Below are 16,864 nucleotides of genomic sequence, written 5' to 3'. Positions count from 1 at the left end.
TGGGACATTTTCCAGGATACACCATGTGTTAAGCCATAAATAAGATCTCTGCAGATTTCGACGGGATTGAGTCCCACGTCGGGCTCCCTGCATGGAGCCTGCTTTTCCCTCTGCCTGTGTCTCTGCCTCTCTCTCTCTCATGAATAAATAAATAAATCTTAAAAAAAAAATTCTCCAGTGGGAGGCGGAGGCCTGATGAAGCATGGCTGGCAAACTGTTGAAAATTGTTGAAGCTGGGTCATCTGTGTATTCTACCTATTTTTGTGTCTGTTTGAAAGTTTCCTTAATAAAAAGTTAAAGTAGGGGTGCCTGGGTGGCTCAGTGGGTTAAGGGTCTGCCTTCAGCTCAAGTCATGATCTCAGGGCCCTGGGATCAAGCCCATGTCAGGCAGGGAGTCTGCTTCTCCCTCGCCCTCTCTCCCTCCCCTTGCTCATGCTCCCTGTCTCTCCAAATAAATAAATAGTCTTTTTAAAAAATGTTTAAAAAGGGATCCCTGGGTGGCACAGCGGTTTAGCACCACCACCTTCCGCCCAGGGCGCAATCCTGGAGACCCGGGATTGAATCCCACGTCGGGCTCCTGGTGCATGGAGCCTGCTTCTCCCTCTGCCTATGTCTCTGCCTCTCTCTCTCTCTCTCTCTGTGTGTGTGACTATCATAAATAAAAAAAAATAAAAATAAATAAAAAGAAAAATGTTTAAAAAGGGCAGCCCAGGTGGCTCCGCGGTTTAGCGCTGCCTTCAGCCCAGGGTGTGAACCTGGAGACCCGGGATCGAGTCCCACATCGGGTTCCCTGCATGGAGCCTGCTTCTCCCTCTGCCTGTGTCTCTGCCTCTCTGTGTGTGTGTGTCACATGAATAAATAAATAAGATCTTTTTAAAAAATAATATAAAATGTTTAAAAAATAAAAAGTTAAAATATAAAAAATTTCAACCCCCTTTGACCATTAAGTAAGATCAGACAAATAAAAAGACTAGACAAGGCACAAAGACCCTGCCACACACAACAGGTGCTGTCAAAAACATCAAACGAATAAATAATAAAAATATCAAACGAATAAATGATAAAGCTCGGGGAACGTAAGTACCAAATCATCTTGCAAGTTACACCTACCGCGGAAATCAATAAATGAGCCATTTATACATGAGTCTTTCATGAGCGTTGTTAGCATGAGTCAGTCCTCTGGAGCCCCATCATAACTGTATTTTTATTTATTTTTTTTAATTTTTATTTATTTATGATAGTCACACAGAGAGAGAGAGAGAGAGAGGCAGAGACACAGGCAGAGGGAGAAGCAGGCTCCATGCACCGGGAGCCCGACGTGGGATTCGATCCCGGGTCTCCAGGATCACGGCCTGGGCCAAAGGCAGGCGCCAAACCGCTGCACCACCCAGGGATCCCATAACTGTATTTTTAAAATCCCACTTCTGAGATAGACCGTTTGGAAAAATGACCAGATGAAAGGAAAGCCACTCCATCAGAGCCACCTATTATTCTTGCTCTGGTGACTTGCTACCATCTTTCTATAAATCACCATAAAACCTACGCCAGGAAGGTTGCTGTACTGAATGAGGGAAAGGCCCATAAATTAGCACCTAGCACAGCAAGTGACAGAAAGCAGTAATTTAGGAAACATGAGGTCCCCTGGGGCATTCATTTCCTGTGCCCTGTATCCTCTGTGCCACTCTCTGATTTCAGCAGTGGCTGGCGTGGACAGTTCTTTGGAGCTCAGACTCACCTTGTGCTAAATCCCGGCCTTTCCCGGAGCCTCAGTGACAAGTGGGCAAACACAGGGGGAAAGGCCAGGGATCTAATGTCCCAGAGTCAACCTGCCACTCATCAGAGAACGGAAATTGGTGGCTAAATACTCCTGCCTCCTGTCCTTCCAATGGGCAATTTCTGGAGACCTTCTGTTTCCCTCCTCAGAAAATTCCAGTGGAGTCGCATTCCCATCGAGCACAATAGCCAATCATCCTAAATTGGCTTTTCCTTCTTCCCAAAATCACACTGCCTTACTTCTGCATTCTAGAATCATTTAAATTAACTGCCTAAACCCACATCTCAGACTCTGCTTTCAGGGACACGCAAATTAAGACTGTCGCTGTCATACTTGCCTCTCCCATGACCCATTGCTCTTCTTTCATGGGTTTTCCCCAACCAACATGCCAGCCAAACCCAGACTATAACATGAACATGGAGAATTACAATCCATTGGTTTATGGGTCTCTGCCCATTGCTGGAGCGCAAACTGCTCAAGGGCAGGGACCCTGTGATGACTTGGCATCGCTGGTGTCCAGTGGAAGAGATGGAAGCAGGTAAGCACTGCACCAAGCCACAGTAGTCATTGAGGCTGTTCTCCAATTTTCCTATTTTTTGCCTTCTTCCAGGCACTTGGTATTGAATTTCTCAGCACTCTTGAAGTTAGGCATAGCCACATGGCATGCTGTCACCAATGAAATGTGAGCAGAAGCCACATGGGTTGTTTTTTCTAGGCAGAAGTGCTAATTGCCAATGCGACATGAGATATTCTGGTGCCCTCTTTTGGTGGAGCCTTCTTTAACCTGGATCCCCAAGTGATTCTGATGACCAGAGAGGCCCCCACCACCACCGTGCTGACTCACTGACAGGTAGCATCAGTGAGTAATAAACAGGCATGGGGAACTACTGATTGTGGTGCTATTTGTTACTGCAGCATTTGCTTAGCCACTCTGACCGATACAAGCTGAGATAAGGATGCATCTAGAGTTCACAGACACACAGAGAGGAGGGTATCAGATCTCTCAGAGGCTCAGAAAGGCTCCATATGGGAACCGGAAATAAGCTTTAAAAGATGAATATTTAAGCACCCGACAAGGAAGAGAGAGGACAGCCCAGGCAAAGCAATCTGTGTAGGGAAAGGCTTGGAGTCTGGAACCCTGGAAGAAGGTAAGAGAACTGCAGGTAAGTTAGAAAGGGTTAGGGTGGGAGAGGGAAGAGGAGGCCACAGAAAGATGAGACGGGGAAGGAGTCTGCCCTACTCAGGAGCCAGGGTGGCAGTTTAAAAGGCAATTAGGTATACAACATTGTAGGCAGGGGAGTGATATGATTTCATCTGCATCTCAAATATATTATATTGGAAACAGTGTGGAAGGTGAATTGGAAGACCAGTTAGGAGACTATTTTAATCCTTGCAAGAGACCAGGGGCTACATGGATGCAAAGCAGTGGGGAAGGAAAGCCCAGACAAGTGTTGAGGGGCAGACTCCGGAGACCCTCTGTGCTGTCCGCTGGGCTCTCCCGACACCTGGGCTGCCCACATCTCAGCACTTGCCCCAGCATCCTCTGGTTGCTTACTTATTACCTGTAGTCATCTTGAGTGTAGGAAACGTATTTTTCTTTCCTTCTTTTTTTTTTTTAATCAATTAACATTTTATTATTCAATTTAAAAGGCAGTGAAGTATTAGAGAGGTTTTAGCTTCCTGGGAAACCAACAAGAGCAGCAAAATGTGTCCAATAAGCGGATATGCATTTTTAGCTTTTAAAAAATAGGTTTTTCTTCAAGAGTTATATTTGAAAGGACAGTTTTCTGTATTAAAATGATTGTTTGGGGCACCTGAGTGGCTCAGCGGTTGAGCAACTGCCTTTGGCTCAGAGTGTGATCCTGGGGTCCTGGGATTGAGTCCCACATCGGGTTCCCTGCAGGGAGCCTGCTTCTCCCTCTGCCTGTGTCTCTGCCTCTCTCTGTGTGTCTCTCATGGATAAATAAATAAAATCGTTTTAAAAAATAAAATGATTGTTCACTATTAAATCTATTTTTTATTTCTTTAAAAAAAACTTTTTTTGAGGTAAAATACACATAAAATTTACCATCGTAACGATTTTCTTTGGGGGGTGGGTCAGAAAGAGAATCTTTTTTTTTTTTTTTTTTTTTTTTTTCAGAAAGAGAATCTTAAGCAGGTTCCACGAGATCACCACCTGAGCTGAAATCAAGAATCAGGTGCTTAATCAGGAGGGCCACCCAGACACCCCTCTGCCGCTCATCTTAACCATTTTCAAGTGCACAGTTCAGTGATATTAAACACATTCAAAATTTTGTGCAACCATGACCACTCTCCATCTCCATAACTCATTCTGTCTTATAAAACTGAAACCCTGTACCCATTAAACATCCCCCTACCCCCAGCCCTGGCCACCACCCTTCTGCTTTCTATTTCTAGGATTTGGAGTGCTCCAAGTATCTCATATAAATGGAATCATACAGTATTTGTCCTTTTGTGTCTGGCTTATTTTCCTTAGCACAAGGTCCATAAGTTTCATCTGTGCCATAGCATGTGTCAGAATCTCCATCCTTCTTAAGACCAAGTAATATTCTATTGTATGTGTATCCATATCTTGCTCATCCACTCATCTGCTGATGGGCACTTGGGTTATTTTCTGTGTTAGCTCCTATAATGTTGCTGTGAATATGGTTGTACAAATATCTCTGAGACCCTGCTTTCAGTTCTTTTGGATGTGTGCCCAGACATGGAGTTTCTGAATCATACAGTAATTCTATTTTTAATTTTTTTTTGAGGAACCACCATAGTGTTTTCGGTGCCTTTTCGTATTCCCATCAACAAGGCTTTCAGTTTCTCCACACCCTCAGCAAATGTCTCTTACTCTTCTTTGAGCCACAGCACTGGCTCCGCATTGGCACATTGTGGGAACTCATATATTTATTAAATGGATGGGCAAGGGATTTGGTGGCTGAGTATATATGAAGGATGAAGAGCCAAGAGAAGTCCATATTGAATCCCAAGTTTTTAGCTTGGGTGATGGAATGGATAGAGGCACCTAAATGGAGAAACAGGTTTGGGGAGAAAAAGAATAGACTCTATCCAGGATATACTGTGTTTTAACTACCTCTAGAACATTCAGGAGGAGACAGATATCCTAGACCAGACACAAGAGGCAAGTCTGGTGGGAGTCTGTATCAGTCATTGTTCCCCAGAGAAGCAGAAACATAAATACAAAGAGATTGGGGCACCTGGGTGGCTCAGTTTGTTAAGCATCTGCCTTCAGCTCAGGTCCTAATCACAGGGTCCTGGGATCAAGCACAGCATCATCAAGCACCGCATCAAGTTCCCTGCTCAGCATGGAGCCAGCTTCTCCCTCTCCCTCTGCCCCTCCCTTCCCCTGCTTGTGCTCTCACTCGCTCTCTCTCTCATTCTCTCTCAAATAAATAAAATCTTTAAAAATAAATACATACATACAAAGAGATTGATTTTAAGGAATTGACTCATGCAATTGTGGAGGCTGCCAGGTCCAAAATCCACAGGCAGACAGGAGGTTGGGAAGAGTTGATGTTGTGGGTTGGGTTTTTTTAAAGATTTTATTTATTTTTTCATGAGAGACACAGAGAGAGGCAGAGACATAGGCAGAGGGAGAAGCAGACTTCCTGTGGTGAACCCAGTGCGGGACTCGATCCCAGGACCCCAGGATCACGACCTGAGCCAGAGGCAGGCGCTCAACCACTGAGCCACCCAGAGGCCCCAGATGTTGTGGTCTTGAGTTCGAATTTGTACCGCAGACTGGCAGGATGGGAACTGAAGCAAGATTTCTGTTATAGTCTTGAGTTTCTCTGGGAATCCTCAGTTTTTGCTCCTAAGGCCTTCAACTGATTGGATGAGGTCCACGCACATTATCCAGGAAAATCTCCTTTACTTAGAATTCAGCTGGGGCGCCTGGGTGGCTCAGCAGTTGAACATCTGCCTTTGGCTGAGGTCATTATCCTGGGGTCCTGGGGTCAAGTCCCGCATCAGGCTCCTCAAGGTGAGCCTGCTTTCCCCCCACGCCCCGCCTATGTCTCTGCCTCTCTCTGTGTGTCTTTCCTGAATAAATGAATAAAATCTTAAAAAAAAAATAGAATTCAACTGTGTGTAGATGGTAATCATAGCTACAAAAACACCTTCCAAGAAACATCCAGATTAGTGTTTAACTGAACGACTGATACTACAGTCCACCCAAGGTGACACATAAAACTAGCCACCACAGTCCTCCAGGTAATAACCAACCTCTTAAAAGCACAAGCTATCGCCCAGGGAGAACAAGGAGAATAAGAGGCCAAGGACACCAACAGTTAACAGATGGACAAAGGAAGAGAGTGAGGGGTTGCAGAGCAGCCTGAGGTTGTAGGAAGGGAAGCTCAAAGAAAGGTGTCACAGAAACCAGGGAAAGGCAGTGTATCAAACAAGCGCTGTCAAATGTGCCACCAGCTTCAGAAAGCTCAAGCGAGGCAAGTGCTGGAAACCAGAAACCTTTAGTGACCTTTCACAAGCAGCAGCTGGTCCACTGCCATTCAGAGTGTAAATTGGTACAACTACTTCAGAAGATCCTTCGGCATTGGGCAGGGGAGTAGAACATGTGAAGATGCCATCACCCAGAAGTTCCACTAGTAGGAATACAGCAGTAACCCTGCTATCCACAGCAGCGCCCTCCTATCCACGGTAGTACCTCCCTTATCCAAAGCAGCACCCCTATATCCAGGGCCATACCCCGTTATCAGCGGCAGTCACTTGCAGTTAACCTCAGTGTGAAAGCAGATGATCCTACTTCTGACGGATCAAGTGGATCAAGTCAACGGGAGCCTAATGCCAGGCATTCATCTCCCTTTATCTCTCAAATAGGCCGTTTATCATCTCAGGTCATCACAAGGAGAGTGAGTACAGCACAATAAGAAATTTGAAAGAGACCACATTCATATAGCTTTTGTATAGTATATTGTTAGCACTTTTCTGTTTTGTTCTGTTACTTTTTAATTTCTTACTGTGCTTAATTTATAAATTCAACTTTATCATAGGTGTGTATGTATTGAAACAAGTAGCCATATGGGATTCAGAAAATCCATAGTGTCAGGCATCCACTGAAGGTCTTGGAACATATCCCCCACCGATAAAGGGGGCCTACTGTGTATGGATGTTTGCTACTCAAAGTGTGGTCCACAGACCAGCTGCACTGGCCTCACTGGGAGCTTGTGGAAATGCAGAACCTCAGGCATCATCCAGACCTACAAGCTCAGCATCTGCACTTGAACTAATCTTCAGATGATTCACATGCACAATGAAGTGTGAGAAGCACTTCCTCTTCACTCTTTTGCTCGTGTTTTTAAAAATTCGCAAACCATATAAGCACTCCTTGCACATTTTTATACTACTACCTAAAATGTTCCTGAAATGTTTAAGTCATTGCAAAAAGATGCAATTTCCAGTGTGTTGTAAATATTGACTTTTTTTTAAAGAATATTTTATTTATTTATTCATGAGATACACAGAGACATAGGCAGAGGGAGAAGCAGGCTCCCTGCAGGAAGCCTGAGGCGGGACTCGATCTCAGGAACTGGGGATCACAACCTGAGCTGAAGGCAGATGCTCAACCACTGAGCCACCCAGGTCCCCAACACTGACCTTTTTAAAAAGTGGTATTTCACTCTTAACGACACCCTCTCTGATTCATTAAAAAGCCCATGACCACTCTCTTCTGTAACAGTCAGAAACTTGGGGATCCCTGGGTGGCTCAGTGGTTTGGTGCCTGCCTCTGGCCCAGGGCGTGATCCTGGAGTCCCGGGATCAAGTCCCACGTCGAGCTCCCTGCATGGAGCCTACTTCTCCCTCTGCCTGTGTCTCTGCCTCTCTCTGTCTCTCATGAATAAATAAATATTTTAAAAAACAAAACAAAACAGAAAAAGTCAGAAACTTGACATGTTCCATTTCTTCTGAATTCATATTTTCCCTTTCTACCCACCAAAATGTTATCTCAATAAAATATGGCTTAGGTTTGAAAGTCTTCTATTCTCTGCAACGAAAATATGTATATAGATTAAAATTGAATTTATGGGTGCCTGGCTGGCTTGGATGGGAGAGTAAGCAAGTCTTGATCTTGAGGCTGTGGGTTCAAGTCCCACACCGGGTATAGGTTTACTTAAAATAAATAAACTTTTTTAAAAATTGAATTTTTAGATGTACCCTGGTGGCTTAGTTCATTAAACATCGGATTCTTCATCTCAGCTCAGGTCTTGATCTCAGGGTCACATGAGTTTAAGCCCCATATTGGGCTCCACACTGGGCAGGGAGCCTACTTTAAAAAAAAGAGGGATCCCTGGGTGGCGCAGCGGTTTGGCGCCTGCCTTTGGCCCAGGGCGCGATCCTGGAGACCCAGGATCGAGTCCCATGTTGGGCTCCCAGTGCATGGAGCCTGCTTCTCCCTCGGCCTATGTCTCTGCCTCTCTCTCTCTCTCTCTGATGACTATCATAAATAAATAAAAATTGAAAAAAAATTTTTTTAAAATAATAAAAAAAATAATAAAATAAAAAATAAAAAAAAGAATTGAGGGATGCCTCAGTGGCTCAGCGGTTGAGCGTCTGCCTTCGGCTCAGGGCATGATCCCGGAGTTGCGGGATCAAATCCCACATCAAGCTCCTTGCGTAGAGCTTGCTTCTGTCTCTGCCTCTCTTTCTCTCTGTCATGAATAAATTTTTAGGGCAGCCCCGGTGGCCCAGCGGTTTAGTGCCCCCTTCAGCCCAGGGTGTGACCAAAGGGAGGCGCTCAACCACTGAGCCACCCAGGCGTCCCTGTGATATTTTTCTTAAAAAGAAGTACGATTCTAAATAAGATGGTTAGGTCACTTTCTTTTCAATTAGTTCATGTATTTATGGGTGAATGTTATTTATTGCTAGAATTAGGATTCAGTATGAATTCTATTCCTATTTTTCATTTTTGTAGATGTACGAACCAAAAATTTTGTTCCCATAAATATGTAGATGTAAATGGAAGAAGGTTTGTCATAGCAATGTCAATAAATTCTTTGAAATTATATACCAAAAGACAGTGACTTATCAAAACTCAATCAGCTGTTTTCTTCAACAAATGGTGCTGGAAAAACTGGATATCCACATGCAAAAGAAAAAAAATAAAATCCCTACCTCACACTATATACAAAAATTAACTCAAAATGGTTCAACAACCTAACTATATGAGCTTAAGCTGTAAAATGGTTAGAAGGAAACATGAGTAAATCTTCACAACCTTGGATTTGGTGATTTTTGTTTGTTTGTTTATTTTTCTAGTAATCTCCACACCCAATGTGGAGCTTGAACTCATGGCCCTTAGATAAAGAGTCACACACTCTTCTGACTGAGCCTGCCAGGTGCAGTCATCCCTTGGGGATGGTTTCTTAGATATGGACACCAAAAGCACAAACAACAAAAGAAAAAAATAAATAAATTAGACCTCACCAAAATTTAAAATATTTGTACACCTAAAGACTTTATTACCTTTTTTTTTTTTGTAAGCTCTACATCCAACACACAGCTTGAACTCACAACCCCAAGAGTCGCACACTCTGCAATCTGAGCCAGCCAGGTGTCCCAATCTAAAGACATTTTATCAAGAAAGTGAAAAAGACAACCTATAGAATGGAGAAAATATTTGTAAATTGCCTATCTTATAAGGATCTAGTATCCAAAATATATAAATAACTCTTACAATTCAACAACAAAGAGGCAAACAACTCAATTTAAAAATGGTCAAAGGAGGGATCCCTGGGTAGCTCGGCAGTTTAGCACCTGCCTTTGGCCCAGGGCGTGATCCTGAAGTCCCAGAATCAAATCTCACATGGGGCTCCCTGCATGGAGCCTGCTTCTCCCTCTGCCTGTGTCTCTGCCCCCCCCTCTGAATGTGTATGTCTCTCATGAATAAATAAATAAAATCTTTTTTAAAAATGGTCAAAGGACTTGAATTGATAGTTCTCAGAGAAGGTATACAAGTGGCACCGATAACCACATGAAAAGATACTCAACATCATTAGTCATTAGGGAAATGCAAATAAAAACCACAATGAGGTACCACTTCATACCCACAAGGATGGCTTAAAATGCATATATATAGAAAATAAGTGAGACCTAGGATGTGGAGAAATGTGCTGGTAGGAATATAAAATGGCTCAGCAGCCGTGGAAAACTGTTTGGTGGTTCCTCAAAAGTTACATATAGAACTACCATATTACCCAGAATTCAACTCCTAGGTAAATACCCCCCAAAAAACTAAAAACAGGTTCTCAACAAAGACAAGTGCATAGCAGCACTATTCGCAATCGTCAGAAGGTGGAAAGGGCCCTAACGTCCATCAACAAGAGGAATGAAAAAAACAGTTGTGGTATATCCATACACCTGAATATCAGTTGCCCGTAAAAAGGAACAGACTACTAAAAAAAAAAAAAAAAAAAAAAAAAGGAACAGACTACTGATACACGCTATGGCATGGATGAACCTCAAAGGCATTACGGCACATGAATGCAGCCAGACACAGGGCCATATAGTGTGTGATACCATTTATACAAAACATCCAGGACAGGTCATTCCAGAGAAACAGAACACCTACTGGTGGCTGCTGAGAGCCAGAGGGAGGAGGGAAGCAACAATTTAACAGGGCTCCTTCTGGGGTGATGAAAATGTTTTGGAACGAGACAGAAGTAGACAGAGGTGGTGGCTGCACAATATTGTGAACGTACTAAATGCTGCTGAATTGTTCACTTCAAAATGGTTCATTTTGGATCCCTGGGTGGCGCAGCGGTTTAGCGCCTGCCTTTGGCCCAGGGCGCGATCCTAGAGACCTGGGATCGAATCCCACATCGGGCTCCTGGTGCATGGAGCCTGCTTCTCACCTCTGCCTGTGTCTCTGCCTCTCTCTCTCTCTCTGTCTCTGTGTGACTATCATAAATAAATAAAAAAAAAAAATTAAAAAAAAATGGTTCATTTTATGTTGTCAATTTCACCTCAATAATAAAAAGGGTGAGACGCCTGGGTGGCTCAGTGGTTGAGCACCTGCCTTCGACTCAGGTCGTGATCCCAGGATCCCGGGATCGAGTCCCACATCAGGCTCCCTGCATGGAGCCTGCTTCTCCCTCTGCCTGTGTCTCTGCCTCTCTCTGTCTCTCGTGAATAAATAAAATATTTAAAAATAATAATGATAAAAAGGGTAAAATACTCAATCAGCTGACACTCAGCTTTGTTGAAAGGACAGAGAAAGTAGCTGATGTGCAGAAGGATGTCACTACATCACTCACATTCTCAGAACCAACAGATTTTGGAACTGCTCCTGGGGTACCCTGGTGTTTTGATGCTTCTACATCCCCCTGGAGCTTGGTTTCTGTGGCAAGGGCAGGTTGGGCAAGAGGATGAGGACACATGTTTCTCCTTCATGGGGGTCTCCCCAGGCCCACCAGTGCCTTTATGCCTTTTGGGAGAGTCAGATCTGAAAAGCGTTCCCTTACGTCTCTCTGGTCCATCTACTCCTTGGACAGTCCTCTCACACTACAGGGACACACATCCCTAATTTGAAGCCTGCTGCCCTAGAGAAGCTTACACGTCACACTCAGAGAGGAGTAAAAGCTCACATCAGCGCCGTAGTAATAACCACCAGTTTAAACAACGCAGAAGTGGGGCACCTGGGTGGCTCACCTCTTGATTTTGGCTCAAGTCATGACCTCAGGATTGTGAAATGGAGCCCTGAGTCAGGCTCTGTGCTTAGCACAGGGAGTCTGCTGGGGATTCTCTCTCTCCCTCTCCCTCTGCCCCTCCTGCTTGCTCACTCTCTCTCTCTCTCTCTCAAATAAATAAATAAATCTCTAAACAATGCAAATGTCCATCAACAGGACAAAGGATTAATTAATTGTGGTGTAAGCATGCAATAGAAAGAAAGTGAATAAATTACAACTACACAACTCAACAAAATCAGAATGAGTTAAAAAACCAGCTCCAGAAAAATGCATAATGTATATTCCATCTATGTGATGGTTAAACACACAAAGCTAAACAGCATGCTATTTAGGGATACCTACAATACCTACAATAACAGATAATGAAGTTATGAAGACAAGAAAAGTACATATCATTAAGAAATTCAGGGGCAGCCCGGCCAGAGTGGCTCAGTGGTTTAGCGCCACCTTCAGCCCAGGGTGTGGTCCTAAAGACCTGGGATTGAGTCCCACGTCAGGCTCCCTGCATGGAGCCTGCTTCTCCCTCTGCCCATGTCTCTGACTCTCTGTGTATGTGTCTCTCATGAATAAATAAAATAAAATCTTAAAAAAAAAAAAAAAGAATGGGAATGTAGGGAAGCCTGGGTGGCTCAGCAGTTGAGCATCTGCCTTTGGCTCAGGGCGTGACCCGGGGATCTGGGATCGAGTCCCACATCAGACTCCTCGCTGGGATCCTGCTTCTCCCCCTCTGCCTATATTTCTGCCTCTCTCTGTGTGTCTCTCATGAATACATAAATAAATCTTAAAAAAAAAAAAAAAAAGAATGGGAATGTAGGGAACAGCTGGGTGGCTCAGTGGTTGAGAATTTGCCTTTAGCTCAGGTCATGATCCCGGAGTCCCGGGATTGAGTCCTACATTGGGCTCCCTACATGGAGCCTGCTTCTCCCTCTGCCTATATTTCTGCCTCTCTCTGTGTGTCTCTCACAAATAAATAAATAAAATCTTTAAAAAAAAAAAAGAAGAAGAAGAATGGGATGTAGGAAGAAGGATGGGGCAGCCCGGGTGGCCCAGCGGTTTAGCGCCGCCTTCAGCCCAGGGCATGATCCTGGGTACCCGGGGTCAAGTCCCACGTCGGGCTCCCTGCATGAAGCCTGCTTCTCCCTCTGCCTGTGTCTCTGCCTCTCTCTCTCTCTCTCTGTGTGTCTCTCGTGAATAAATAAATAAAATTTTTTTTAAAAAAAGGAAGAAGGATGGACTTTCAACAAGTTCTGAAACTAAGGAAAGAGAGATAAGGATGAGTAAAGAAAGGGAAATTTGGGGTGTGAAGGAAGGCTCTCTGGGCTGCTGAGAGCAGGCGATCAGAAGAAGGGTAGGGGTACTCAAGAGAGGGGGCGGGTGTGCAGCACAGCGTGGTGGGCCGAGGGGCTCTCCTTGGTGTACAGAGAACCCAGGTAAAGGATGCTGCTAGGTCAGAGCAGCTGAGAGTGGTACCCAGGTGGACAGGGAGAGAGGGGAAGACAGGATGCCTGGAGGTCTCCCTGGGACCTGGGGCAGGGATGCTTGCTGCCTCCCAGGAGAGAGAGATCTGAGGGTCACTGAGGGAATGGGGCTCTGGCATTTCAAATTTCAGAAAGGACACAGTTCCAGATGCTGTCAATCAGCAGGGGGTGATCTCAGGAAAGAAGTGGATGAAATGAAGTCAAACTAAAAGTTTTGAATGTCAAGAAGCTTTGAAGAAACCGTTAATATTGGTTGCTGGAGGGAAGGGGAACTGGGTGGGGGTTGGCAGGAGAACTTTCAATGTGTACCCTTTTACATTTTTCTAATTTTGTGGGTTTGGAGGTTTGGATTTTGATTTTGTTTAGTTGGTTGGTTGTTTGGCACGGCAGTAGGGGGGGTTGCTTTGGTTACTTTTGGCTTTTTGGTTTTGTTTTTGGGGTGAGGAAAAATAGGCTATTTATTGGTGTCACATCACCCAGGAGAATGAAGAGCTAATGCTCACAGTCCTAAACTCCCCATTGGCTTGCAAGCAGGGGTTTTTACAGGGTGAAAATCTAGGGGCGTCTGGGTGGCTCAGTTGGTTAAGCATCTGCCTTTGGCTTGGGTCATGATCCCAGGGTCCTGGGATCAAGCCTGAGTTGGGCTCCCTGCTCAGGGGGGAGCCTGCTTCTCCCTCTCCCTTTGCCCCTCCCACCCCAGTTAGTGCTCCCTCTATTAAAAATCTTAAAATCTTAAAAAAATAAGTAAACAAAAATAAAAATAAAATAAAGGGTGAAAATTCAGGATTAGGGTCTCAGGCTCTTGGATCATGCTGATTGATTAGGGATTGGACCTACTGTAATACTTCCTTTCTTGATCCTCTTCTCTCATTTGGCATCTCCTGGTATGGTTTTGGTGTGATTGTAGAGAGGTGGTCGTCTGCTGCAGGGGCCTGGCTGTTCCTCTTTAGGAGCCGGGAACTGCAAAACATTCTCAGCAGATTGTGTTTCAGGATGTCATCTCTAAAAGGCAGACATTTTACATCTTGTGACTATTACTAAGCTGCAAACTATTATTATTATTTTCTTGCAAAAATGGCACATTATGTTTGTCATCTCAAGCAGAATAGCATCCCACAGACTTTTCATGAGGCAACATGTTATTTCCTGAGACAATTTTACAGGTTTCTTTAACAGTAACTAAGGGCTACAAGACTGGCCAGAGGCAGCTGTGGGCTCTGCAGGAGTTTGCATACCAGGTTTCAGCTCCCCTCCCCCCACTTGTTTCTAGTTACTCCTGAGTCTTGAGGGATGACCACTGCTCTAGCTACTTCTGGCTGAAGAGGGGCGAAGATCAGGATTAGAGGAATGCAACTGGTTTGCTCCTAACTGTGAATCCTCTGGCACCTGGCCTAACTTCAAAGCTTTGGAGAACCATCAAGTTAGTTCCTGCTTTTGCTGCCTTCAAGCAGCATCTCATGCCACAGGTGTGAGTATGTACATCATATAAAGAGCAGATAGATCTCCCACTTGGGTTAATGCCCAGAGTACTGATCAAATTCCTTGAGGAATCCAAGAAAACAGACCAGAAAACCAATCCCATTCTGTTCACAGGACTTTGGCAGAAATTTGTTGCAGCCAAGTGTCTTGAACCTGTCTAGGTGGGTTTCTATCTCAGCTGAATAATTAATGTAAATGCAGCAGGAAGAGTTAATTACCTTCCATATCCCTCCCTGTTCCGGCAAAATACAATCTAAGGCCATTCTATCATCCAGGCCAAAGAGTCTAATGCTTTTTGTTGAGCTGCTATTGCTTGAGCAATTTCATTGGCCAGAATTCCCAAGGTGATAGAAATATTTTTGATCACTTGTTTATGAGTCCTCATCCCCCACCAGGGTAAAAATGTTCTCCCAAATAAATATCAAATGCATTCTTTTGATAAGCAAGCAAGTAATTCCCACCTGGTATTGATTCCCTTTCTGATTGATAAAATACACTTTTTGAATCCTGAACCATGCAAGTGACTCTAAGAAAACATAAAATAAAGGCAGCCCTGATGGCTCGGTGGTTTAGCATCGCCTTCAATCCAGGGTGCGATCCCGGAGACCCGGAATCGAGTCCCGTATCGGGCTCCCTGCATGCAGCCTGCTTCTCCCTCTGCCTGTGTCTCTGCCTCTCCCCCTCTCTCTGTATCTCTATGAATAAATAAATAAAATCTTAAAAAAGAAAACATAAAATAAACTGGACATTTTTTTTTAATTAGGGGTGTGGATGAGGTCCATTTGCATGGACACTGGCAGGCCTGGAAGTTGGTTGCTCAGGCAACAAGGAGAGGTAGGGAGCAGCAGAGCAGGACTCAGGGTTCCTACAGTGAGGGCAGTGCTGAAAGGAAGAGATGTTGGAGGTTTTGTTGTAATACACGAAAAGTTTTATCAGCCTGTGGATTTAAGTCCAATATTTCCTTTTTAAAAAATATTTTGATTGATTGATTGATTCATTCATTCATGAGAGACAGAGAGAGAGAGAGGCAGAGACACAGGCAGAGGGAGAAGCAGGCTCTATGCAGGGAGCCCCATGTGGAACTTGATCCCAGGACCCCAGGATCACTCCCAAAGCTGAAGGCAAATGCCCAACCGTTGAGGCTGAGCCACCCAGGCGTCCCTAAGTCCAATATTTCCTATTGGTACCTCAAGGAATATAATTATTCTGGCCTAGGCTGAGCATATGGCAAAAGTACACCCACTGCCAAAACTACCTTGAAGGTCTCAGGGAAATGTGTAACCATTTCTGTCTAGGATTATCTAGACCACTGTTAGCATTCACCAGGAACCAGGAGTGATACTCTAAGCCATGAGCTAGCTTAGTCCTTGACCACTTCTCCCAGACATAGACACAAAAATGCACACATCTCTTTTCAGATTGGGCTTTTAAAGACTCACAGCACTGAAAGAGACTTCATAGGACAATCCCTCCTTTTCTTGAAGAGAATACTGAAACCTCGGGGATGTTGACAGCCTCCAACCTAAACTAGAGCCTAGACCTTTTGTCTCCTCTTGTTCCTTGCTCCATAGTCAGATTTTATTTCTCAAGCCCACTAAGAATCCTGAATCCACTGTCCTTCACACTATGCCAGGGAGTTTGGTACCACTAGCCAAGGACAGGAGGTTTCCTCATCTCACATTGGCAGAAGTCTGGGGCCAAGGGACAAGGATCAAGATACCCCTGCATGGGCTATGTGGGAAAATAGCCCTAAACACCTCCTCACCAGGCTGTACAGGAGAAGATAGCCTGGTGCACTATGGCTTATTTCCACATGAAACTGTAGCTGGACGGGCCTGGCACTTGAAGGATTCATCAGTTCTCAACTCTACTTGCCACCAAGAACCACCTGTCTTAAGTTTCAAGCTGAGATTAGGCCCCCTGTCCCATTCACACTCTCCCAGAAAGGAGAAGTAGCAAGGTGACAGGATACATAACTTTACAGACTTCAGTTCTTACTTTGACAGCTTTTGTATCTCTGATTTCACTGGAGTGAACTACTCTTTTGAAAGGTTTGGCAATGAGGGAAAGAAGAAATGAGACAGGGAAACAGAATTTCAGTTAAATTTCTTTTGAAGATTTTGTAATCTGCCTCCCAATTAAAGGAAGAGAGCTATCCCTGTTCTAGCACCTCCTGTATGCCTTAAACTTCACATTAGCCCTGTGAAAAACCAGGGTCTCCAATTCAAAACAAAGATGCTATGATTCAGAGAATTAAGGAATTTCCCTCTTTTCAAAAGTAATGGAATATGGGGGTGCCTGGGTGGCTCGGTCAGTTAAGCATCCGACTCTGGATTTCAGCTCAGGTCATGATCTCGGGGTCCTGAGATGGAGCCCCTGAGATCAAGCCCTGGGTGGGTTTT

General features: G+C 44.4%; 1 protein-coding gene across 2 annotated transcripts in view; it reads right to left on the bottom strand.

Annotated features, from left to right (window-relative positions):
* The window catches only part of C2 (complement C2), a 41,291-nt gene that overhangs the window by 22,137 nt on the left and 2,290 nt on the right, over positions 1-16,864 (bottom strand). For both annotated transcript variants that reach the window (XM_038553583.1, XM_038553584.1), the window contains exon 2: positions 13,821-13,985. In XM_038553583.1, coding sequence (XP_038409511.1) covers positions 13,821-13,854 — 34 coding nt within the window. In that variant the 5' untranslated portion in view covers positions 13,855-13,985. The remainder of the gene's footprint in view (positions 1-13,820; positions 13,986-16,864) is intronic.

The sequence above is a fragment of the Canis lupus genome, chromosome 12, assembly GCF_011100685.1.
Source record: "Canis lupus familiaris isolate Mischka breed German Shepherd chromosome 12, alternate assembly UU_Cfam_GSD_1.0, whole genome shotgun sequence".
NCBI lineage: Eukaryota > Metazoa > Chordata > Mammalia > Carnivora > Canidae > Canis > Canis lupus.
The sequence above is the reverse complement of the archived record's forward strand: the minus strand, read 5'-3'. Positions and strand labels throughout refer to the sequence as shown.